This window comes from Macrotis lagotis, chromosome 1 (assembly GCF_037893015.1).
Source record: "Macrotis lagotis isolate mMagLag1 chromosome 1, bilby.v1.9.chrom.fasta, whole genome shotgun sequence".
NCBI lineage: Eukaryota > Metazoa > Chordata > Mammalia > Peramelemorphia > Peramelidae > Macrotis > Macrotis lagotis.
This window is the reverse complement of record NC_133658.1, coordinates 799,861,321-799,887,246: the sequence shown is the minus strand read 5'-3', so window position 1 is coordinate 799,887,246 and position 25,926 is coordinate 799,861,321. Positions and strand designations below refer to the sequence as shown.

Sequence of the window (25,926 nt, the reverse complement as noted above, 5' to 3'; positions counted from 1 at the left end):
CTCCCCCAAAATCTCTAATAAGTGGTCATTCCATCTATTCCTAAAGAACTCCTGTGATAGGGTACCCACAGTAGCTCATTTCATTGATGTACAGCTCTCTTTGTTAGCCACTTTCTTTTCCATTGGGGCTAACTGCTTCTCTACAATGTCCTCCTCGCATGAAGTAGAGTATTTTATCCACCTAATGACAGGGCATCTGTGTTGCTATGGCAAAGACAGAACTAGGACATGAAAAAATGAGTCCCTCTATCCTCATATGGTCCTACTTTCCTTTTGACTTGGGGAGAGGAGTGGAGGGAGATGGACAAAACAATTTGTCTTATTTCTGCATGCTTTACAAGTCCCCACCTCTAGGCTGTATAGCCTGCCAAGACCCATGTCTTGAGCTATGGTCAAAGTCCCACTTCTGCAAAAATGGACTACCAGTTAGGGTCACCATGGGACTCTTTGGTGCTTTGGAATAGCACCTGGAGAAAATTTGGTGAGATAAGAAGCAATATAATCTAGCTTGCCATTGTACCTCTTTGACAAACACCTAGAAAATTTTACCAGACTGAATAATGATTGGGAAAGCTAAGAAAAGTCACAGTGAGTCATTTTTACAGACCCGGAGCAAAATAGAGAGGTCTGTAGTTGGACTCTAGGGACAGAAAGAAGCCAGGAGGCACTCACAGTAGGACAATTGGCAGGAAATACTCTGGTGTCCAGGGACAAAAAGGGGGCCAAGATAGGATGCCATAGCAAAAAGCATCAGGGCAGAAAGATATCAGGAGATCCCTGAAGAAGCTCTGCATACAGGAATAGGTGCCATCTGGAAGTTCTGTTGTCCAATATACAGTTCCAGTTCATAGATCCAGACTGAGAGAAGTGATTTATTAGCCCCTAGCTGTGTCCCAAACAAGGAACAGGATCCAGGGAGCAAACACTACCTTTGTAGCAATGATCCTTTCCAGGAGGATAATAGTGGTTGACTCCCAACAATAAGCAGCCGAAACTTTCAACCAAAAACAAGCTGATAAATTCAAACTTCAGTCAGAAACTTGCAGAATTAAAACCAAGAGGACACTGAACAGACTCCTCTAATCACACAACAAGGAGGCACTGAAAGCTTGCAATCTCCCTTTAAGGAGTCATGAAAGTAGCAGAAAACTGTAAAAGGAAAAAAAAATTCAGGAAAGAAATCTCTTCAGAAGTGCACATAGCTCAGTGCTAACAAAGTTCAAAGTCAAGAAGTCAACTGAAAGAATAAGTAAACAAAGAACCTGAGCAAAGAGCTACTAGGATGACAGAGAAATGCAAGACACACACACACACACACACACACACACACACACAATCTACAAACAAACTCTCAAAGAAAAATGTGTTTTGGGCATAGGTCCAACAAAAATTTGTAGAAATGTCAAAATTTTTTTTAAAGAACTAAAAAAAACTAAAACAAGTGAGAGCTGCAGACAGCAATAGAAAACATTGCAATGGATTCCTTTCCACAAAATCCTTAATCTTGAAATACATCTGACTGAATCTTGTTTGTAAAATTCATGAAAACTCAAAATGAGTCCTATGTCCAGCCCAGCTCTGCACAGATAAAGTCTGTAGATATTGAAAAAGAGTAGGGTCAAGAGGACACAGAGAATAAAGTACCCCAGCAACCAGGGAGCAGTTGTATAACAAGGCAAGAGGAACCATATCTGGGGACCCCCAGACCCTCAATTGGGGCACTGTGATAGGGGACTACTTAGTTCTAGGATGAAGATCCAGGACAAAGTGAAAGGGGAACCTGTACATGCTAGTGATGTTCTGGGTAGAGAGATCCTGAGCAGTGTGTGAAGAAAGGAAAAGGTTTGGAAACCACCACTAGCAGTGGTATAGTTCAGACCACAGGCGTAAAGTCTAGCCCAGGCTAAAAAGGAATAACTATAGAGTGAATCCCAGACCAAAAAGAACCCTATAATTCTGCTCTGAGCCAACAGAGCTTTTCAGTTGGCAGATCAGAGTGGATTCTAGTGGCAGTCTACTCCTACTCAGAAAGGAAGCCAGGTCAGAAGTTTGCAGTGTTCAGATCAGGGGAGTGCTGTAAGACTTTGCCCTCAAGCAGACTACTTTGAGAGCACTGAAAGTTTGCAGAACCCTACTCTGCTCCTGAGATCCTAGAAAAATACAACACTCAATATCTTAAGAAAGCAGCACAAGACCAGTCCAGACTTTCCCTCAAGCAGAGCCACATAGTTTAGTCCTAATATCAAGCCCAAAGTCAGGAATTAAGTTGGATAGGCAAACAAAAAAAGAACCTTATCATAATGAGATATTGTTGCAACAGGGATGCTAGATACAAATGCAAGGGAGAATGATGCCAAAACATCTATATCTATTACCTTAGAAGAAAACACAACTTTGGCACAAACTCAACTAGAATTCCGAGAAGAAATGAAGCAAGAGTTAATTAGGTTTAAAAAAAATAAATACATGGAATAGGAAATAATTGAAAAAAAATAAAGGAGATCTAAGAAAAAATTGGAAAGAGAATAGTTTGGCACAAGAATTGCAAAACTTAGTCCAAGCAATAAGCTCCCTGAAAATTCATATGGACCAAAGGGAAGCCCATGATTTAATTAGGCAATAAGAAATAATAAAACAGTCAAAAGTCTGAAAAAATAGAACACATAGAGACTTCCAGGGCAGAGCCAAGAGAGCAGTATGAAGCTAGCATGCTCTTGGAGCTTTCCCCTACACAACATTAAATAAAGTCTCTACACAGAAATTAAAGCTCAAATCCCACCAAAAACAGAACAAAATAAGTTCTCAACTCTAGACATTGTGGAGGATCTTCAGTAAAGGTCTGTCTCTATAGAGGAAAAGGGAAAGTATAGCCCAACTTAATGGGACAGGGGGAAAAACCAGTCCAGGTTCTGGCAGCTAGACAGCAGCTCAGGCCCCAGATCAGCTAGGCAGCAGCCCAGGCCCCAGCTCAGCTAGGCAACAGGCCAGCAGGAAGGTCCCAATCCCAGACAAAGTCTGAGTCCTGGGAACACTGGAACAACAGACAGTCCTAGGTAGGGAACTGTACAGGCAAGGCCTAGACATAAAGAAACAAATTCTGCATAGGCAGCACCTTGGCAAGTGATAAGCCAGGGACCAGACCCCAGCCCTAGCGCAAAATGCTCAACTATACTCCCTATAACCCAGAAGCAGAGCTCAACTATCAAAAGGAGGAGGAGGAGGAGGAGGAGGAGGAGGAGGAGGAGGAGGAGGAGGAGGAGGAGGAGAGAGAGAGAGAGAGAGAGAGAGAGAGAGAGAGAGAGAGAGAGAGAGGAGAGAGAATTAACCAAAGAAAACTATTAAGTAGATAGAGATTAAAAAAATGTCATCTCAGAAGAAGAAAGTAGTGACAAATTACCTACATGGGAAGCCTCAAAGGAGTTTATGAATTGGACTCAAATCTAAAACCTTATGAAAGAGCTTAAAAAAGATTTTAAAAACCAAAGAGTAGAGGAAGAAACAAATGGGAAAAAGAAATGAGAACCATGTAGGAAAATTATGAAAAAATGACCAAAGAAATAAACTTTAAAAGTAAGACTAACCAACTGGAAAAGGAAAACAACTTATTTAAAAGTAAAATTAACTAATTGGAAAAGGAAACACAGAAGTTAACTAAAGAAAATAACCCCCCCCATTAAAATTGGACAAATAGAAACCAATGATTCTATGAGACAAGATTTTATCAAATAAATTCAAAAGGCTGAAAAAAATTGAAGAAAATGTAAAGTACTTTTTAGGGAAAACAAACAACCTGGAAAATAGATCCAGGAGAAATAATACCTGCAGAAAGAGACCCCAGAATAAAAACTCAAAGGAATAGCACAGGCAAATACCAGAATTCTCAACTAAAGGAGAAAATACTGCAAGCAGCCAAAAAGAAGAATTTAATTACAAAGGAAGCACAATCAGAATTACACAGGACTTATCAGTTTCAACATTAAAGGATCTGAGGACCTGGAATATGATATTTTGGAGGGCAAAGGACTTTGGATTAAAATAAAAAATTAACTATCTTGCAAAATTCAGCATATTCTGTCGGGGGGAAAGATGGATTTCCAATGAAACTGAGGACTTCCAAAATTTTCTGATAAAATGATCAGAACTGAACAGAAAATTTAATCTTCAAATACAAGAGACAAGAAATGCATTAAAAAGGTAAACAGAAAGGAGGAAAAAAACACTAATCAAGAACATTAAACTGTATACATCCCTACAAGGGAAGATAATATTTATAATTTTTGAGAATTGTATTTCTCTTAAGATAGTTAAAAGAATGAATATAGTTGAAAGGATTTTTACTCAGAGGATATGGGTATAAATGAAACATGAAGCAATGCTGATTATGAGGGTGGTATTTCCTTTAGAGATAAAGGGAGCCTCCACACATAATTAAATCATGAAGTGACCTATTTTACTAGGTATTGTTTTTTTTGCTTTTGCTTTTTTAGCTTTTGCAAGGCAATGGGGTTAAGTGGTTTGCCCAAGGCCACACAGCTAGGTAATTATCAAGTGTCTGAGACCAGATTTTAACTCAGGTACTCCTGACTCCAGGGCTAGTGCTCTATCCACTGCCCCACCTAGCTGTCCCTACTAGGTATTGTTAAGAAGGATTGTAGAAATATAGGGATAGAGGGTGGGAATGTACTTAGAAAGGTAGGACATAAATAGATCAGGAAGTGATTTTGCCTTAATCCATACTTTAGGTAACAGGGTTAGAGTGCTATGATTGGAGTGCTAAAAAGACAAAGGAAGGTTGTGAGCTATGGGTAAAAGGAAAAATAAAGTTAAAATGCAAAAGATAAGTTAAAGGGGAAAGGAAGCAAAAGATTGGTGAGGAGGAATAAGAGGAAAGGAAAATGTATAAACGGGGAAAGATAGCATGGAGGAAAATACAGAATTAGTAATCTTAACTGTAAATGTGAATAGGATGAACTCTCCCATAAAATGGAAGCAGCAGAATGGATTAAAAATCAGAATTCTACAATATGCTGTTTGCAAGAAACACATATGAAGCAGAGAGATACACATAGGGTAAACATAAAAGACTGGAGCAAAATATATTATGTTTCAGTGGAAATTAAAAAATCAGGGGTAGCAATCCTGATCTCAGACAAAACAAAAGCAAAAAGAAGCCTCATAAAAAGGAATAAGGAGGTAAACTACATTTTTTTTAATGTTTTTGCAAGGCAAATGGGGTTAAGTGGCTTTCCCAAGGCCACACAGCTAGGTAATTATTAAGTGTCTGAGGCTGGATTTGAACTCAGGTACTCCTGACTCCTGGGTCTGGTGCACTATCCACTGTGCCACCTAGCTGCCCCTAAGAAAGCCATTTTTAGAAATAAACATTTTTTAAAAAGAATAAAACAAAAGTTATCATATCTAATTTTTAAAAATTACTGGTGTCATAGTGACTGATTTTTGGTAACTAGAAACTTAGGAGCCACAGAGAAATTAGAATAGTAATAGGAACATATCACCTCCACATTACCATTACCCCAGGACCCTGAAATGTAGTATATTTCTGCAATGAGGCACACCCACCCCTGGATACACTAGACCTGACAAAACAAATGCAGAATCTATATATCTATATCTATATCTATATCCACACACAAATAATTGTGATACAAGTGAAGGAGGAGTAAATGCAAGGAAGAAACCTAACCAAAGTATTATTTGAAAAGAGAGTATATTTTTCATTTAGAGAGCCAGGGGAGGCTTCATGGAAAAGGTGGTACCAGAGGCACACCATCTTAGTAATTTGTTGTGAGAACTAAATATGAGACTTTCTTGTTGGCTACATGAATCTGTGGCTTTGTACATTTTTTCTGAGGAAATAGACTTAAGAACTGCCCACTGGCACCTTACTGCTTTTGAAATAAAATCCAAACTCATTTGCCAGTCACAATCTGGTGCTACACTACCTTTCAAACCTTCTCTATAAAATGGATTACTCTTTGCTCCTAGAAACCACCTGTACTCTCCCACCTGGAAGCTTTGCTCATAGTTTACTGTGTCTTAAATGTCTTTCCTCCATTTCATTTGCTGAATTCTTACACATCCTTCTCCAGGAGGTCTTTACTCTTCCCTCTTCGTTAATGCTTTTCCCTCTAAGGCTTCCATTTATTATATATGTGTCCTTTAAGTACTTATACATGTTGTTTCCTCACATATACGTGTGAGCTTCTGGAGACTTGCAGGTAAAATAGTTTCTAAAAGTAAGGCAGATGAGGTCCCACATACTTAGTTAATCAAAAAACCTAAAAATCAAGACTGAATAACAATAAAAAGAACCCCAATGAAAAGCTTTCATTGGATATGTGATTTTTGAAACCCAGAACTTTCCTTAAAGTCAACCAGAAGCCTACAGCAAATAGAAAAGGAAGCCCAGAAAAATGAATGTCAATACAAAGACGGAAGCCCACCAGAGAGATCAGAAACACTAAAGGGCTACTGCAAGAACACCCCAGGTTAATAAGACACCCACAATGGACCTTGGAAATGAAAGGGTACAGCAGCAACCATTGAATTGCAGCAATGCTTGGACCGGGACCACCTCAGAGGCTCCAGGTTTTGAGTTAAGTTTGAGGACCCTGAAAATCTAGCACTCAAAGACCTCAAAGACTTAGGGAACCCTAACCCCAGGAGTGGAGATTAGTGCATGAACCTACATAGCTAAAGTCCAGGCAATCACAACTGATCTCCACACCCAAAAGTGCAGCACAAGACAGAGCCTGATGCTGGCATAAAGCCCTAATTCAAGAAATAAAATTGTAAAGATGACTAAGCAGAAGACACCAATAGCAACAAATTATTGTACATGCAGAGACACCAAAACTATCATTCAAAAGGAATTTCCATAGGGGGTGGCTAGGTGGTGTAGTGGAAAAAGCACCAGCCCTGGAGGCAGGAGTACCTGGGTTCAAATCCAATCTCAGACACTTAATAATTACCCAGCTGTGTGGCCTTGGACAAGCCACTTAACCCCATTGCCTTGCAAAAAAAAAAAACCCCTAAAAAAAAAGGAGTTTCCATAACTACCACAAAAACTGATGGGGGGGAGGGAAGGATTTTAGAAAAGGAGCAAGGAGAGAAAAGGAAGAATAGAAGAAAGAACAAAAGGGAAAGGGGGAAGGAGATGCAAGGAACTTTGGAAGAAAAAATGGAAGGAGAATAGCTGAGAACAGAAAATAGTAAGAATTATGCTTAAATAATGGACTACCTAAAATTAAAATAGATCTTATAGAAATTAATGACTCTAAGAGACAGCAGGAAATAATTAATTAAAAGTAGAGGGCTAGGTGGCTAGGTGATGCAGTGAATAGAGCACCCTCCCTGGAGTCAGGAGGACCTGAGTTCAAATGTGACCTCAGACACTTAATAATTACCTAGCTGTGTGGCCTTGGGCAAGCCACTTAACCCCACTGCCTTGCAAAAAAGAAAAAAAAGTAGAGGGCTGATAATGTAAGATACCTGATATAAAAAATAGCTAATGTAGAGAAAAGGGGGCTCCCTGAAAATCATGATTAAAAAAATATGAGACTATATTTCAAGAAATCACAAATGAAAACTTCCCAAATCTAGTGGAACTATGAATATATCATTTTGAAAGAAACTCCAAAAGGGAAAGTTTTGGAAATTTCATATTCAAAATTCAGTTTCATATCAAAGAAAAAATATTGCAGGCAGTCAGAAAAAGAGTCCAAGTACTTAAGATCATCATAAATAGCTTTCATCTAGAAAATACTACTCTAAAAGACAAAAGATATAGGCTTACAACTAAAGATAATTTACCCTGTAGAGCTGAATATAATCCAACTGGAAGGGGGAGGGAAGAGGCTTTTAATGCAATAGAGGACTTTCAAGCATTTCTGCTCTAAAGACCAGAGTTCCGTAAGAACTTTGAAATTCAAGACTCAAGAAAAAGTTAGGAATGTTTAATTTACTTTAGCAATCTGGGAGCTGTGAAGTGATAAAGTGCTAACATTGTAATAGGGATAGATAAAACAAAGTATCCCTTCAGAATCTTAATGCTGAGCTTCAAATGCCTTCAAACATAATCATCCAGAAAAAAAAGTTAAGGTAATTTAGTTAAAACAGTAGGTAAGGGGAAATATCTTTGGATCTATTCTAAGGGTTCATGGGGGGAAGATAAAGGATGATAAAAGAAATGCATTGATGGAGAAAAAAGAATTAAGGGAATTTGCTATTTCAAATAATTGGAGTATATGAAAAGAATTTACAAACATGGAAAAGGGGGAATGATTTAAAAAAAAAAACTAGAACCTCAATTAGAGAAAACTGCGACTGGTGCCCATCAATTGGAGAATGACTGAATAAATTTTGCTATAGAACACATATGCAATGATAACAAGAATTTATCAGATGCACTTTCAGAAAACCCAGCGTATAAACTGAAGAAGACTAAAGTGAACAGAACAAGGAGAACAATTTATAAAAGGACAAAAACACCAAAGAAAAACAACTTTGAAAGGACAAAAACACTACAGAAAAACAATTTTGAAAGATTAAAGAACTAAGACCAAAGTAAAGACCCACTATGACTTCAAAGGGCTGATAATGAAACATTTAAGATACAGAAGTGATTTATTCGAAGTGCAGAGATATTTTAGGACAAGGTCACTGTGTAGATTTGTTTTACTTATATTTATTAAGACTTTTTTCCTCTTTTTAATGGGAGGGGATGGAAGAGAGGAACAGTTGCAATAATGATACCAAAAGAGTTTTCTTATTTTTCAAATTTGCTCTTTGAAGGGGTTAAGGGATGATGGGGATTACATTAAAAATAATAAACTACTTTTTAAGTGGACAGAAGAGAGTGGAAAGAATTTTGAAGAGAAGCAGACACAGTACAGCTTTAAAAGTAACATGATGAATTTATAAAGTTTTTGAAAAGGAAAGAGATATAAAGCAGAGAATGATTGTTTCATATACAACCATCTTTTGTTTCTTGCTGTTATGTGGAAATGCTTATTTTTGTTGGTAATTAAGTTCAGAACAAAAATAAAATTTAAAGAATGTAAGCTATGGAAGGGAAAAGATTTTTGCTTTTTCTTTGGATCTCTAGCATTTACAGAGTTTATGTACCAGGCTCAATTAATGCTTGCTGTGTCCTCTGAGTGTCTCAACACTGTGAAGCAGGTATAGCTGATATAAGCCCCAATTTACAAATAAGGAGAGGTTTCCAAAATATGCATAATAGAGAAACTAGGATTTAAACACAGGTTGCTGACTCTAATCCAACTTGTACTTTTTGTGTTTTACACACACACACACACACACACACAGATCTGTAGATAGATAGATAGATAGATAGATAGATAGATAGATAGATAGATAGATAGATATGAAATGTAGCAGCCCTGGTCAGGAAATCCAAGAGAAAAATCAAAATGACTCATTTCCAGCCCAAGTAAAAATAGGGAAGCAAAGAGGTCTGTGCATACTTGGGGTGAAGGTCTGGTCAAGTCATGTTGAGAGGGTTATCCCAGAACACAGGAACTAAAAACACACTAAGGTGGTACACCATGGCAAGAAGAGATCTTTGAGGGAGGACCTTGAAGTCCCATTTTGGAGGATATGAGAATAGATGCCAACTGACCGTTCTGTTGCTCACTATCCATTTTCAGGTAAGATCCAGAGAAGACTGAGCAGACCTGCAACTAGGGATGGCATCTCCATGATGAGTGGTCAAGAGACTTGAACTATGTACTGAGCAAGGAAGAGCCTACAGGCTCTAACTGTAGGAGCTGAGTGGGGGTCTCAATTGTTTAATCTAGAATAAAGCTTGTATGGGAATCCTTAGTTCTGACTCTTTACATCAGTAAAACTTTCCAGTTGGCTGACAGTGGCTGAGGCTAACAGCAGTCTACTGGAAGTCCCAACCAGGGGCAAGTCAATGGGAGTGTTGGACAGACCCAAACTCAGTTCAGGAACTTATAGAGCTCAGATCAGAAAGGCAGTGATCAGACTTTGCCCTAGATCACTTTAGGAGTACTGAAAGCTAGCATCAACCTAAGTTGTCCCTGAGAATCTAAAAGATAATACTCAATACCCCCTAAAAGCAGAAGGACCCAAGAGGACAACTTTGCACCATCATAATGCAGAAATATAATTCACTGTTGACTTCTAAAATCTCAAAATGAAATCTCCCAGGAACATGATAGTCAAAACACAGTTTCCAAGTCAAAGAAAATAGTGCTAGCAGCTAACCAGGAAGACTAAATTCAAGTTCTAAAATGTCACAGTCATGATTACACATGATTTAGGAACCATCATTATAATGGAGAAGGGAACTTGGAACATGATATTCCAGAAGGTAAAAGATATAGGCTTACAATCAAAATAATTTATGCAGGAAAACTGATTATATCTGGGGGGGGGGGAGACAATGAAAAAAGAGGTCATCAAGCATTTCTTTTTTTATTAGGGTTTTTTTTTTTTTTTGCAAGGTAAATGGGGTTAAGTGGCTTGCCCAAGGCCACTCAGCTAGGTAATTATTAAGTGCCTGAGGCCAGATTTGAACTCAGGTACTCCTGACTCCAGGGAGGGTGCTCTATCCACTGCACGACCTAGCTGCCCCACTTCAAGCATTTCTGATGAAAAGATCAGAACTGAAGAGAAACTTTGAAAATGTTGGACAAAGGCCTCATTTCTAAAATATACAGAGAACTGAGTCAAATTTAAAAAAAAAAGCCATTCCCCAGTTGACAAATGGTCAAAGAATATGCAGACAATTTACATAAGGAGATCAAAAATGATCCATAGTCTTATGAAAAATTGCTCTAAATCATTAGAGTAAATGCAAATTAAAGCATCTCTGAGGTACCACCTCACACCTTTCAGACTGGCCAATATGACCAGAAAGGACAATGATCAATGTTGGAAGGGATATGGGAAATCTGGGACACTAATACATTGTTGATGGAGCTGTGAACTCATCAGACCTTTCTGGAGAGCATTTTGGAATTATACCCAAAGGGCAACAAAAATGTGCATACCCTTTGATCCAGCAATACCACTACTGGGTCTATACCCTGAAGAGATGATGAAAAAGGGTAAAAACATCACTTATACAAAAATATTTGTAGTAGCCCTGTTTGTGGTGGCAAAGAACTGGAAATTAAGGAAATGTCCTTCAACTGGGGAAATGGCTTAACAAACTGTGGTGTATTTATGTGATGTAATACTATTGTTCTATTAGAAACCAGGAGGGATGGGAATTCAGGGAAGCTTGGAGGGATTTGCATGAACTGATGCTGAGTGAGATGAGCAGAACCAGAAGACCATTGTACACCTAAAAGCAACATGGAGGTGATGATCATCTTTGGACTTGGTCATTCCATCAGTGCAACAATCAGGGACAATTTTGTGCTGAGATGGAGAATACCTTCTGTAGTCAGAGAAAGAATTGTGAGTTTAAACAAAGACCAAAGACTATTTAACTTAGGAAAAAAACTCTTATCTTTTTATATAATTTTGCTCTCTCTTATACCTTATTTTTCTGCCCAATTTCTCTCATCATATTCAACTTAGATCAATGTATACCATGGAAACAATGTAAGGACTGACAAATAGTCTTCTGTGGGGGTGGGGGGAGGGAAGCAATAGTAGGGGAAAAATTGTAAAACTCAAAATAAAATCTTTCTTTAAAAAATGGAGTCAAAACTATTTTCACCTAGATATGCAACCTAAAATATTCTAAAAATGAACCAATTATAGGATGCTTGTTGTGACATTTGAATGTCTCAACTTTGAAGCAGGTATTGCAGAGATGAAATGGGCCTCAAGATCATCCAATTCGAGCTTCTCAATTTACAGATGAAGAAATTGAGATGCCCAGGGTGTCTAAATGATTTAGTAAAGATAGTAAACATCTGAGACAGGATTTGAATCCCAGTCATTTGACTCTAGAACTAGCAGTATTCTTTATCTTTCTCCTTAAATTCAATTCCTGTCCCTAATTTTTCTGTTAATCTTACCACAAATCTCTCATAATTGCAAGCTCCAAAATTTGGAATTATCTTCAATTCCTTTCAGCTAACCTTTACTTCATAATCCCATTGCAACTGCATTACTTCAGGCCCTCATTTTAGTGTCTTTTTACTAAAATAGTAACTTTTCTGCCCATTTCTTCTGTGATGCAAACTTCATACTTTTTCCTAAAGTGTCTCATTGTCTTTAAAATGTAAATTCCTAACTGGAATTTCAGGTGTTTCATAATCTGATTCCAGATGTACACTTGTGTTTCCTCAACTGAACAAGATGATTAATTTCCCTCTAGTTCTATAATTCATCAATCTTCTTACATAGCCTACATCCCATATACCCTAGCCTACCTCATATCTCATTTTTATCCTGCCTTCTCCAATCTTTCTGCCTTCCCTCACAGTCTTCAACACCTGAAATGAACTTCTACCATGAATCTTCCCCATCCTTCACTTCAAATTAAGTCTTCCACCCAGTTACCTTAGGGCCTTCCTTCATGAAGCCTTCTTTGCTCAAGAAATCTTTAGTGCTTCCCCATTGCCTCTAGGATAACACAAACCACTGAACATGGAATTTAAGTCCCTATACAATCTGATTTACATCTATTTTTCAGCTATTTCATACTACTCCCCATTCATAAATTTTACCTTCTGGTCAAACTGAACAATTAAGTATATTCCAAACTTGATACATTTTTGCAGTTAAGTTACCCTGTTCTTTATCCTCCTGTAACTAGATTACATTATCTTCCTAATACCAGCTACTCAGAATCCTTAAGAATCCTCCTCCAAAAAAAATAACCACCCCCCCAAAAAGAATCCTCCTCCAAGACTCAGTTCAAATAAGCTCAATTGATCCATGAAGCCCTCCTAAATCCCTTCAGTTGTGTACTCTGCCCCTCTGCAATTTTCTTCACTATATTTAGGCATAGGTTGTAACAACATAGAGTTCCAGGGCAAAGACTTTTGCCTCTATGTACAATGACAACACAATGCCCAGTATCTTAAACAAAATTGGCACTTAAGATGTTTCAAAGAATAATCCTGCTCAGTTGGACCAAGTGACTCTTGAGGTTCCTTTGAGTTCAAATTTGTTAAACTGAATGGTAAAGTGATTCTTCTTTCCCCTCCCAAATTTCACATTGCATTTTTGCATGGCTCTTTTGCATTTCTCCCTTCCATATTGCATAGGTATTCATGGATTTATTCTTCCTCTCTTGGATTATAAACTACTCCAGTGAGTTTGTCTCATACTCATCTTTGTATCCCTCCACCCTTACAGACCTTTGCAAATAGTAGGTGTTTAATGGCTAAAAGTAACTCCCTGAGAGAAGCAATGTGGAGTAGCAGATAGTTAACCCTGAAGCCAGGAAAAACTTGGAATTCGAGTTCTGTCTCTGACACATCCTGCCTTCTCCAATCTTTCCAGCTTTCTGATCCTGGAGAAATCACTTTCCTTCCCAGTAAATACATGAACAGACATTGCAGTAGCTAATACTAAACAAAGGCTGAGCTGAAGAACAGAACTAAGAACCCATTTTCATTGTCCCTCCATGAAAAGCCTTGTCATGGCTGCCCCTGATTTGAGCATGGTTTGCTTTCAAGAGTTTGTTTTTCTAGAGTTTATTCAAGCCCATCCCCCAGCAGGAAAACAAATATTGAAGAATGTACTTTGGTATAGTTTGTATAAACAAACATCTTTGTACACCTGGTACTCTTGGACAAGGTCAACCAATTCTATTTCATAACCAAATTTCCCCTACAGAGTTGAAAATAGCAATGTCTGATTACCGATAGCAGAGACGCCAACTGTAGTTAGATTCTTAGTGACTGTTAAATGGGAAATGATTTGAACTGGGAGTCAGATGTCCCAATTCATCTCAACAGTTAACTGTAAACAAATGATCAGCTCCTCACATCTGTCCTCTGTGAAGAGAAAGTGGTAGATTTGATAGCCTTCTAAGGGTGGTCCTAGATCTAATGTTTAATGTCCTGAATTCCATTCTAACTTCAAAGTTATATTTTCTTCTAATTAGAGATATTCACCCTCTCAAAATGCTCATTTTGGTGGCTTACAAAGTAAGGGAATAGCATCAAGTGGAAGAGAACCAAAATTCTCTCCATTCCAAATTCAGGAAATCTGATAAAACTAAATATAGTTTTTCCACATTAGGGGGATGTAAGTGGGGGAAGAGGTCAGGAAGAAAAATGTGACATTACATTTATTTAAAAATTTGAGAATGAAAGAAAGTCAGGTAAGCAAAATTCCTTGGAGCTAAATAACTTCCTATAGTTCAGTTATTTCAGTCATGTCCAATTCTTCTTGACCTCATTTGGCCTTTTCTTCATAAAGATACTGGATTGCTTTGGCATTTCCTTCTCTTGCTCATTTTACAGAAAAGGGTTTAATGACTTGCCATAGGTCGCATGTAAATGTCTGAGACCAGATCTGAACTCATGAAGACAAGTCTAGGCCTGGCACTCTCTACTGTGCCCAATAATTGCTCCGAATTAACTTTTTAGTTATGTAGAATTTGAACTCAAAGGAACCTCAAGAGTCAGTCCAAATGAGCAGGAATCTTCTTTGAAACAACCTTTTTTCCCATTCCTTAAACTAAAAATCAGGGGCAGCTAGGTGGCGTAGTGGACAAAGCACCGGCCTTGGAGTCAGGAGTACCTGGCTTCAAATCCGGTCTCAGACACTTAATAATTACCTAGCTGTGTGGCCTTGGGCAAGCCACTTAACCCCATTTGCCTTGCAAAAAAAAAAAAAGCTAACCCCCCCCAAAAAAAGTAAAAATCATCTAATTTCAGCATAATTCAATACTAGTAAGGAAGACTAAGCTCAACAAAAATTGTTCAGGTCATTTTTTTTCTGAATGCTAAGAAAAACTTGAGTGGTTATTACCTCTAGCATCAAATAAAGTACCTTGTTGGGTATTAAAAGCTTTCTACACTAACCCTTGCTTACACTTTACCACTCTCCACATATTCTATGATCCAGTCATTCTATTTTACTTGCTGTTTGTATCAAAGAACATATTATTTCCGGGACTTTGCAATGGCAAATGCTCGCCTTCCTCACTTCACCCCTTAAAAACCCCATTAAAGACTCAATTCAAATATCACCTTCTACAGAAGGATTTTTTATCTCTTCAGGTGATATAGCCTTCTCCTCTACAGTTACTTTTAATCTATTCTATATGCATTTTATATGAAGCTATTTTTTTGTCTCTCCACTAGAAAGTGAGCTCCTTAAAAGTAGGGGCCCTTTTTTGCCTTTTTATCTATAGCATCTAACTTGTTGGTTGTATAATAAAAGGACTAAAGTTAAAAGAAATATTGATGACTAAATTAGAACTAATCGACTTTACTTGGCTATTGTTTCTTTCCCAAGTGGTATAACATTTGTGGGGGAGGGTGGCACTGGGGTGGGGGGAGAAGCCTGGGACAATGACTAATCATAGAGTTGATAACTAGTAAAAAGATAAGAGAACCTGGCTGCCCTCTATGAGTTCAAGTCGCTAGGCATAAAAGAACTGAAAGACTGGGCAGATGTAACTACAATATACAATCTTTGAAATATTGGAAACAACTGAGGTGCTTACAGATCTGAGGTTAGAGAAATATTGCTGACTTACAAAATGAGAAGAGATTGGAATCTGTAAGCTATAGACCAGCCATCCTCACTTTAATTCCTGGATAAAATCTGGTACATATTAAGAATAGGACTAACTTCATTTGTTTGGGGGTGGGGTTTGGTTTGTTTTTGACCAGATAATTGGTAGATTAAGAGGGTGCAAAAATATAGCTTATCTAGATCTTAGCAAGGCATTTAACTAAGTCTCTCATGCCTTCCTTATTGAGAAGAGGATTGTGAGCTACCAGACAATAGGACAATCTGGGGGATTTACAACTGGTCCAATGACCAGATTCATAGTAATCATTAATGCTGATGCTAAGTTGACAAAGTCTTTATAAATTTTCAGAATCCAATTCTTGATTCTGTGCTGCTAAACAATTTGTCAATAACTTGAATAAAAACATCAAGTTTATTCAATTTTCAGATATTTGGGATTCAAAAAGATCTTGACAAACTAGAGCACTAGCCAGATATAAGATAAAATCTATCAGAGAGAAATGTGAGATTTTATATGTGGATTCAAAAATCATGGCATAGATTATTAGAAAAATATTTTGAGTTTTAGAGAACTAGAAATTCAATGAGTTAATAATGAGATATGTCAAGTAAAAAAAACCCCAAAATTCAATTTTAAACTACATTGAGAGGCAGTGTCTAAAACATAGGAAGTGATGTTTGCACTTGAGACTGATTAGCTCATGTCTCAATATTGTGTTTAGTTCTCATTATTAATTTTATGAAGGACATGTATTAAGATGAATCACATCCAGGGAAAGGCAACAATGATAGTAAAGAGAACTGCCAAAGATTTGTAACCAATTTCTGATCACAGGCTGTTTACCATCTTACTACCTAGAAGGCTTCTTCTCTAGTTAGTTATTTTATAAGATGCATGACAGATATTATTGCATTTTATCCTTAAAACCTCCTGGGAAGTAGATGCTATTTTCCTCTCTTTTACAAATGAAGAAACTGAAGTGAAGATTAAGTGACTTGCTCTGGGTCACACAAGAAATATCAGGGCCCAAATTTAAATTCAGGTTTTCCAGACTCCAAGTCCAAGATTCTATCCATTTAAGTCTTGCTGGTGTGTTCTTATGTGTCCTAAAACAGCAGATTCATTTTAATACCAGTCAAAACTAAATATAACTGAGGGCTTAAAAGTCACACCCATACCATACACACACACACACACACACACACACACACACTCCCCAAAGGCAAAAGGACTTGGAGGGATAACCCAAGGTTAATCTAGCTTCTGACCTGTCATTCAACTGAAACTGCACTCTCAAAATTTATCAAGGATCTCTTAATTGACAAACCTAAATTTTACCACAAACTTCACCTTTTTTTGAGCTCTGTAGTCTCTGACATGGGTCAATCCTACTATTCATTCCTGGTTCTTCTTTTTGAGTGCTTCTTCTTGTCTACTTCACTTCATCTTCATTGAGGTTAAGGCCACTGATGGTAGGCAAGCCCTCTTCTCTTCCTTTTCACAACTAGCATACTCAGCAGCTCTCATTGATTCTGTGATCATTTTTGTGCAAATCATTTGCACATTTGTCTCTTTAACTTTTAGTCTCACATCTCCAACTGCTTTTTGGATACCTCAACTGAAACAATCTCCTATCCCCGCCCCACCCCACCCCCACCTTCCCTAAACCTTTTCCCATTAATTTCTCCCAAGGGTATCACCATCCTCCCAATCACCTAGGTTTGACATCTAGTTGTTATCTTCAGCTCATTTCCTTTCATTTCCCCTGGTACCAGGACCATTGCAAAGCCCTGTTGATTTTCATCTCTCACAACTGCTCCCTTCTTTGTTTTGACACAGTCACCACTGGTGCAGGTTTTCAAAACCTCCTGCCTGGGACTATTGGAATTGTTTGCTGATTGGACTCCCTGGCTCAAATTTCTCTTTACTCCAGACCATTTTCCATTTCACTTTAAAGCTCTTCTTAAAGTACAAGTCTGACCTTGTCACTCTCATCAACAAACCCCAGTGTTTCCTATCATCTCCAAGAGTGAACAGAAAAATGCTGTTTGACATTCAAAGTCCTTTTAGACCCACTCCCCTCCTATATATTTCATCTTCTACCTTACTTGCTCCCACCTACTGTGATCCACACTGCCCTACTTGCTGTTAGTTCCTTACACATTTTTACTGGCTGACCCCAATCCAAGGCTTTGCCTACACAGTAGGTACTTAATGCTTATCTAGTCAACTTTCATTTTTATCCCCATTGAATACATGGTAGGTGCTTAATCAAATTTTTTGAAAAGTTCTCTTTACCAGCAGAAAGTTTTGAAGGGAAATCACTTGATTTCTTCCATTTTTAAGAGGTTAATTATGAAATCTGAACCTGAAAATATGGCAGAATGAAAAAAACCCAAACTATTATTTGAGAATGAAAATTTTGATTGGCATCCTGGATTTACAATACATTGACTATGTGGCTCTCAAAGCCTTAGTTTCCTCATCTGCAAAACAAAGTGTCCAAAGGTTCTCTTCCAACTCTAATATTCCATGAGAACCAACATGTCAAAATTGACTGGAAGATCTAGATTTCAGGAAACCTGCTTCTCTTACTAGCTATGTGATCATGGCCAAGTCATTTAATGTCTCTGTTTCTTCATCTATAAAATGGGAGACTATCTATAGTACCTACTCTCCAAAACTAGTCATAAGTTCAAATAAGATAATGTACAAAAACTGCTTTGTTAACATTAAAGTGTTATCTATAAATGTCATCTGCTATTATGCTGAGGTCCTGCCCAGAACCAAGATGAGATCTGGGGTTGAGTAATCCCAAAGCTTTAACTGACAAGATGTACACAGATCCTGGACAATTAGGATAGCTTAGAAGCAAATCTCCATGTGAGTCAATTACTGTTGTAATTTTTTTTTTTTATGTTTTTGCAAGGTAAATGGGGTTAAGTGGCTTGCCCAAGGCCACACAGCTAGGTAATTATTAAGTGTCTGAGACCAGTTTGAACCCAGGTCCTCCTGACTCCAGGGCCAGTGCTTTATCCACTGCACCACCTAGCCGCCCCTGTTGTACTTTATTTAGCTGAACAAAACCAGGTTACTGGCTCACTATAATGACCCACAGAAATCAGTGACATTTTTTTTCCCACTCTCAACATACATATGAGACTTAATTTCTTACAGTTGAATGCCAAAGGAAGAAGTCAGGAGTTACATATAGATGACATAATGAAAAGATAGGAATAGGATGCCACTGTTATGGAAGCTATTCTAAGTTTTTGCCTTTACTCCAATATGTGGTCACTTGAGTCTTAAAATTCTGAAAACATATCATCAGTCCGGGGTTATTTTTCAACTATTTCTCCGAGACTTGCAAATAACTGACCTCACACTACTTGCCAGCTTCTTCTGTAGAATCTCAATAACTACCATGACAGATCCCACATGGTTCAGTGTGCTTATGTAATTCTCTTTATCAGACTTTACTGCAGTTCTTGCTGTTCCATTTTTGGAAGCCAACCTGTTAATGTAGCAATCCTCAGCAGTTTGGACAATACCTTTAAGTCATCTGAAGAAAAATTCCATTCTTTACTGAGAAAAGCACTTATAACACCAAGAGAAACTTCCAAATAAAATCAAAGCAAATATTTATTGTGCACCTACTATGTGCAAAGCGCCATTTAATGTCCTTAACCGACCCATTCAGGATCACTCCTATGAAAGAATGGACTTTCCCCTAAGATGATCCACAAACTTTCTCTTCATAAATACATTCAAAAGCTGAAGAGTACAACTTTCAGTCAGGCAAAATGTTGACAGTCTTATTTGTTGGGATTCAATTACACAACAATTAAGCAGCAATAATCAAAGAAGGACATTTTTTCTTTGGGTCCAATTAACACATCTGGAGATAGTATTTATAAGGAAATTTCTTTTCAGGGTATGAAGGAAAATCAAGCTGCTTCTTAAAGGTCTGCTTGCCTGGCTTAGGGAAAGAAAAAGTGGAGAGACCAAAGACTGGGCCGGTAACAGAACACCTAACTGCCTGATTCAATGCTAGCCCAACAGGGCCCTAAATGACTTTTTCCAACATATACAATCAACAGGTCATGGGCACTCTCCCCAATTATCTTACCAGTTGTGACCAGTGAGGCACCTTCTTATAAGTCTGGACTTCTAATCAAAATCATCCCCTACCCCCCAATCAGGAGCAGAGTTAATAGCAAAGGGAACAAATTCCTGTTGATGTGTACTTTTTTCATTTCTGGTTCATAAAGTTCCCCATCTTCTGATTTTTATTTTGTTAACTGAGAGTTCGGGGCAGCAACTCAATTTTGATGCAAATTCACAATAAACCAAATGAATGAGGGGCAAGTTTCAGAAAGGAAATAGTTCAAGCTTCAGCTTCCAAGGAATTTTTTTTTAAAGGTGGAGGGCAATATAAAATACAGACAATACTGAGACAGGGTCTCTTGGTTGTTGTGTTCTTCCCATATTCCCATCCCCCCCCAAAGCTAAGCAGATATAGGGAATAAAATCTGTTCCTCAAATGATACTGCTCTTCATACTAGTGGGGAACTCTCCTCAGTAGTTCTGTTTCTCAAACTGTGGATGGCCATAGTATTTCTAAGTACCAGACTGGGAGACCACACCAGGGCCTGAGGCATTAGCTTAACAGGAAATAGTTCTGCTAGCTATAGGCAAAACTATTATCTGTAGTCATTGCTATGAGATTTCTAAAAATGAGTGTCAATTCAGGGAAATATTGAAAATATATAGCTTTATCTATTAAAAATATTTTCTTTTTATCTTTTTAGTTTTTTCTCCTTTTTTTATAACAAAAGTGAGTCCCAACTGAAAAGTGTTTTCAGATTTTTGGACATATTGGAAAGAAGTGATAAAACGGAAAAATAAGTGTCTTTGCTGCTACCAACAGAGTTAACCTTCCATTAATATTCATAAATGGCAGACTGGAAGTATACTAATGGCAGTAATTGATGGCTTTTTTTAAGTAAATATGTGTGCTGGGGTTGGGAGTTGTAAGAGAGGAGAGAAGGGACAACTTTTCTGTACTTTCTAGACCATTTTTAACACTTTTGCTCAGGTAGTCATTAAAAAGGCATGTCATGAGCAATCAGTTGGACCTAGATCATACAAAGCATGACTATAAAGTAATAAACCTGAGTTAAAAAAAACCATTAGACTAGAATTTAGGCATCCAAATGAATAAGGTCCTTCAATTTAGTCCCTTTGGAAGGTTATATATACTTATTCCAATTAAATTGCCATGGCTCTTGAGTTTTTAGAGTTAATTTTCAAGCCACTCAAAAACATTAATCTCATTCCTTTCTACTGTGATTATTCAACTCTGCCACCCATCTAATCTATCAGATTTGGCTGTAAATGACTTTTAATTATTTCCAAAGATAAAATTCACTCTCTAAGAATGAACATATGGCAGCCATGAGAATGGGGGGGGGGGGGGGAATCTTCTATAGACTCTAAAGGCAATTTCCAGAAGAGTTCCATAAAATATTGAATAATGTCAGCATCTCAAAGGCTTTGTTTTAAAGAATGATAAAGACTTACTTGGATATGTTAAGTTTTTTAAACTTCGGTTAAATTACTTAGAAGTCATACCTTGTATGTAGATATGGAAAACAAAGTCCTCTGATGACCTGAAAGAACATACTAATCCCTAAGCTTGGCTGAGTCTTAAAGGGAAGAAGTACCAGCTAATATGAGGGAGGAAATCAGTACAATGCTTCAGAGAAAAAAAATCTCTAAAAGTTTACAGAGATCAGAAATCTTGGTTATATAGCCTAATCAACTTTTTTGTTCCAACAGTTCACAATGAGAGCTCAATAAATATCATTGTCTGATTTTGATGCAGCATTCTTATTTAAAAGTCTAAATTAAATCAACCTTGCAAAGAACCAAGTGTCATGGCTCTCAACTTACAGAATAACAACACTGGAGGTTGGGAATGCTGTGAGGCAGTATATTTTTCATATTTACTCTCAATGTTTAATTGTGAATGATTCTTAGCTAATCTTTGTTGTTCACTGGATGTTATGAAATCATCGTTTATGTATAAAGGAAATATCCAGCCCTACATGATTATAAGGGTCTTTGAGGGATAGGGACCATTTGTCTAAACTTTTAGCTTCCCTAGCCAAAAGACTGTGTTCTGTATATAGTAGTGCTTTAAAAAAACGTTTACTACTGATATTTTAGAATTAGCCAGAGCCAACACAATTAGAAAAGATATACTTTTGAGTATGGGAGGGAGAGGAGAAGTCTCAGGAGGGAGGGAAATTTTAAATTATGAGTTTCAAGATCAAATAGAAATAAATTATCAATTAACTGCTCAGGACAGCATTCATTCCATTTGTAAGATTGCTTTAAACAAAGCAGGGTTGAAAAAGGTTAGGTGGTCTGGTCTATAAGTTTCCACAAAGCTAACCCATTTTCTTTACTTGTTTTTGAGAGAGAGAGAGAGAGAGAGAGAGAGAGAGAGAGAGAGAGAGAGAGAGAGAGAGAGAGAAAGAAATTGGGGAGCATGGCGAAGGAGAGGATTGCAAACTCTGGCCACAGGCTCCTGAAAATGGCCAGCCCAAGGCTCAGACCAACCTGGCCCTGCCAGCTTTGGCCCCAAACACCCTCTGTTTACAGTATGGAGGGTATCCTACTTGAAAGGACTTGATCATGGAAGAGGGCAGGGATAAGGAATCCCTTTGACTGTGAACTATAAGGCCCTGGCTCAGATCCACAATCAAAGGTTGTTTTCATTAGCCAACCTAACTGAAGAAGCGAACTCAAGGATCTCTGATCGAACCTATTGGCCTCTAGGAAAAAGGCAACATTGTTCATAAGTGCTACTTGGCCCCTGTAGTGCTGTTGGATCTTAGGAGATACTGATCAACACCTCCTTTCCGCCTGCTTACTGTCCTACTCTCATTGTCAAACATGTGCTGGAGCTGAATTGCCAGCTGTCGATCTTCTTCTTCCTGTTGTAACTTCTGCTCCATCTCCTGAAACAGTGGGTCCCCAGGGGTCAGGCCCACCTCACCTATGCTTTGTCTTAGTTTCTTAAAGGAACCATTCTGCTCTAAGTGCTTGGTCTTACAATGTCTTTTCCGACCTCGGCGCAAGGGAGGGAGTGGTGTATCACCAAGAGTTTCCACCATATCACGGGTGCCATTAGGCAGCTCAAAATGATTCACTGTCTTCAACTGCTTTTTTGTGGTTTTGAGAACCACACCAAGAGTGTTGTTCTCAGGCAGTGTTGGATTAATAGTCTTAATTTTCCTGGTAGTGACTTTCATATCAGTGCTCATCCATGATTTGTCTAGGTCAGAGTTTGTGCTTGTCTCATATTCAAACCCCTGACTGTCCAAAATGGCTCCATTTGCTCTCCCTTTGGATTCCAAAGAATAGTCAGTTTCCAAGAGGATCTTTGCACTGCTCTTCTTACAAATTCCCCTTTCTACCTTTACTTGACTAATTGAGGGAAAGTATTCCGGCTCTGGGATGACAAGTGTTGGATGATCTGAATTTACTTGCTCGCTGAAGAGTCTCACATGTAAAGCCAGCCCTGGCTGCTCCTTGTTGGAATGGACAACTTCAGGAATGAGAAAGTCTTCCCCTATTTCAGAAGGCATGGAAGTGAGAGTTGCTTTTGAAAGGGTCTTTTTTATCTGCCGCTCCTGGAAGATCTGTTCCCACTTCTTGAGGATCCGTGGGCTAGCCTCATAAGAGGTCTGCTTCTGTAAGGTTCTGGTTAAATTTCTGGGTGTTGATTTGATGATCAGTGGGCTAAGTACTCTGCCATCAGGGAGTCTCTTGGGAGGGGTACATGGTGAGCAGACAATGGGTTTGAAATGATTCAGTTCTTCTGAGATACTGTCATTGCTCTCAGGACTAATAGATCTCTCTGGTTTATGCAAGGAGGACAGAGATGAGAGGGAGCTGAATGGTAGACGTTTTTCCACAGTCAGATCAGGGGCTGAGAGGCATCGGTTGTTTTGAGTTGACAAGAGAACACCAACAATGGGGTTGGAGACCGGAGTCACTGCTGTGGCCTAGAAATGAGATGAGAAGATTTTTTTTTTAATTCATGGTTGTGATTATTAAAAGTTCTGTATTTAAAGTCTTAAGAAGGGGTTTTAAACCTTAAATTTTTTTTTTTGCATCATGGAACCTTTAGGCAATCTGATAAGTCTATGGATCCCTTTTCCATATAAATATTTAAATGTCTTCAAATAGCTATTTGATAATTATAATAGATTAAATGTCTTCATAATACATTTAAATTTCTTCAAATACATATCTGATAATCATAATAGATAACCAAAGAAACTAATTATATTGAAATACAAATATCAACAGTTTTTTATTTTTGTTTAAATTCACAGCTTTCAGATTAACAATTACTCATCTATGGAATTTGAACAAAGACCAAGGATGTTAACCTTTAATTTTTAAAAAAATGTTATCTTATTATGTAATTCTGCTATATCTCATACTTTATTGTTTCTTCCTTAAGGATATGATTTCTCTTTCATCACATACAACTTAGATCTATGCATACCATGGAAACAATGTAAAGACTAACAGAATGCCTTCTGTGGGCATGGGGGGAGGGAAGTGAGATTGCAGGGGGATTGTAAAATTCAAAATAAATAAGCAAAAAAAAAAGAAAGAAAGAAAGAAAGAAAGAAAGAATTCCTGGTCTGTATCAAAATATATCTTGGGCAATTCTGAAAATTTGTACTCCTTGTCTCTTAATCAACATGTAATAATATAGATATCCTACTCTCTATGGGTCCTGTTCTATCATCCTAGAAGGCAGGAGGATCAGATGGCCTTCAATAACTGTTGTGGTCGTTGGGAACCAAGATGGTGGCATGATGGCAGGAACTCCAGGAAACTCATGCCTCAAAAAAACTCCAAAATCGTCAAATTATGACTCTAGCCAAAATTTTAGATGGGCAGAAACCACAGAAAGGCTGAATGATATAATTTCCCAGTCTAATACAACTTAGAAATTTCACTGGGGTGCCTAGGTCCATGGCAAAAGGGGTGGTTTCCAGACCTCTTAGCCCAGGGAATCATCGGGGACAGCCAGAAAGGGCGGTGAGAGAACTCTGTTGCACCAGATTGAGTGTGGAGCAGAGCTCCAGACTCAGAGCAGCCCTGCGGTGTGAACCTGAAGCAGGAGTTGACAGAGTCACCCAGCACATCCAGAGCTCTCAGTCTATAGGCGGTAAGGGGGTTAGGGGAGAATGAAGAAGTCTCTCTGCTCTCCCTGGGGCAAGACTCAACTGTTTGCCCACACCATCATAGCTGAACAGGGAACCTCACAGCTCTGGGGCAGAGAAAAGGGCCTGAACACAAGCAAGGGAATAGTCAGCGCTTCTCATAAGACCTTGGAGGAATTAAGGACCCTGTGGGTTGTCCCAAAAACTCCCCAAAGCCTTGAAAGTTTGGTAAATCAGTCACAGGCTGAGGAAATGAGCCAACAACAGAAAAAGAAGAATCTGACAACAGAAAATTACTTTGGTCCCATGGAGGATCAAAATACATACTCAGATGACGACAAAATTGAAGTTTCTGTATCCAAAACCTCCAAGAGAAATAGAAAATGGGCTCAGGTTATAGATGAGCTCAAAAAAGACTTTGAAAAGCAATTAAGGGAGGTGGAGGAAAAATTGGGAGAAATGAGAGTGATGCAAATAAATCATGAAAACCAAGTCAGCAACTTGGTGAAAGAAATACAAAAAATACTTTAGAAAATATCATTTCCATTTGGCCGGTTTAGGCCAAATGGAAAAAGCAACACAAAAGGCAAATGAGAAGAATGCCTTAAAAAGCAGAATTGGCCAGCTGGAAAAGGAGATCTGAAGAAAATAATTCCTTCAAATGAAGAATGGAACCAAAAGAAGATGATGACTTTGCAAGAACTTAGGAAGAAAGAAAACTATACAACAAAAAATAAAAATTAGAAGAAAATGTGAAATATCTCATTGGCAAAACAACTGGCCTTGAAAACAGATCCAGAAGAGATAATTTAAAAATTATGAGGCTACCTGAAAGTCATGACCAGGAAAAGAGCCTAGACTTCAGTTTTTCAAGAAATAATACAGGGCAGCTAGGTGGTGTAGTGGATAAAGCACTGGTCTTGGAGTCAGGAGTACCTGGGTTCAAATCTGGTCTCAGACACTTAATAATTACCTAGCTGT

At 38.2% G+C, this 25,926-nt stretch overlaps 1 protein-coding gene across 1 annotated transcript in view; it reads right to left on the bottom strand.

The window, feature by feature from the left end:
- Nucleotides 1-19,312: 19,312 nt before the first annotated feature.
- The window catches only part of RNF169 (ring finger protein 169), an 87,068-nt gene continuing 80,454 nt past the window's right edge, over nucleotides 19,313-25,926 (bottom strand). The window contains exon 6 of the mRNA XM_074216869.1: nucleotides 19,313-23,766. Within this exon, the coding sequence (XP_074072970.1) occupies nucleotides 22,561-23,766 (1,206 nt within the window). The 3' untranslated portion in view covers nucleotides 19,313-22,560. The remainder of the gene's footprint in view (nucleotides 23,767-25,926) is intronic.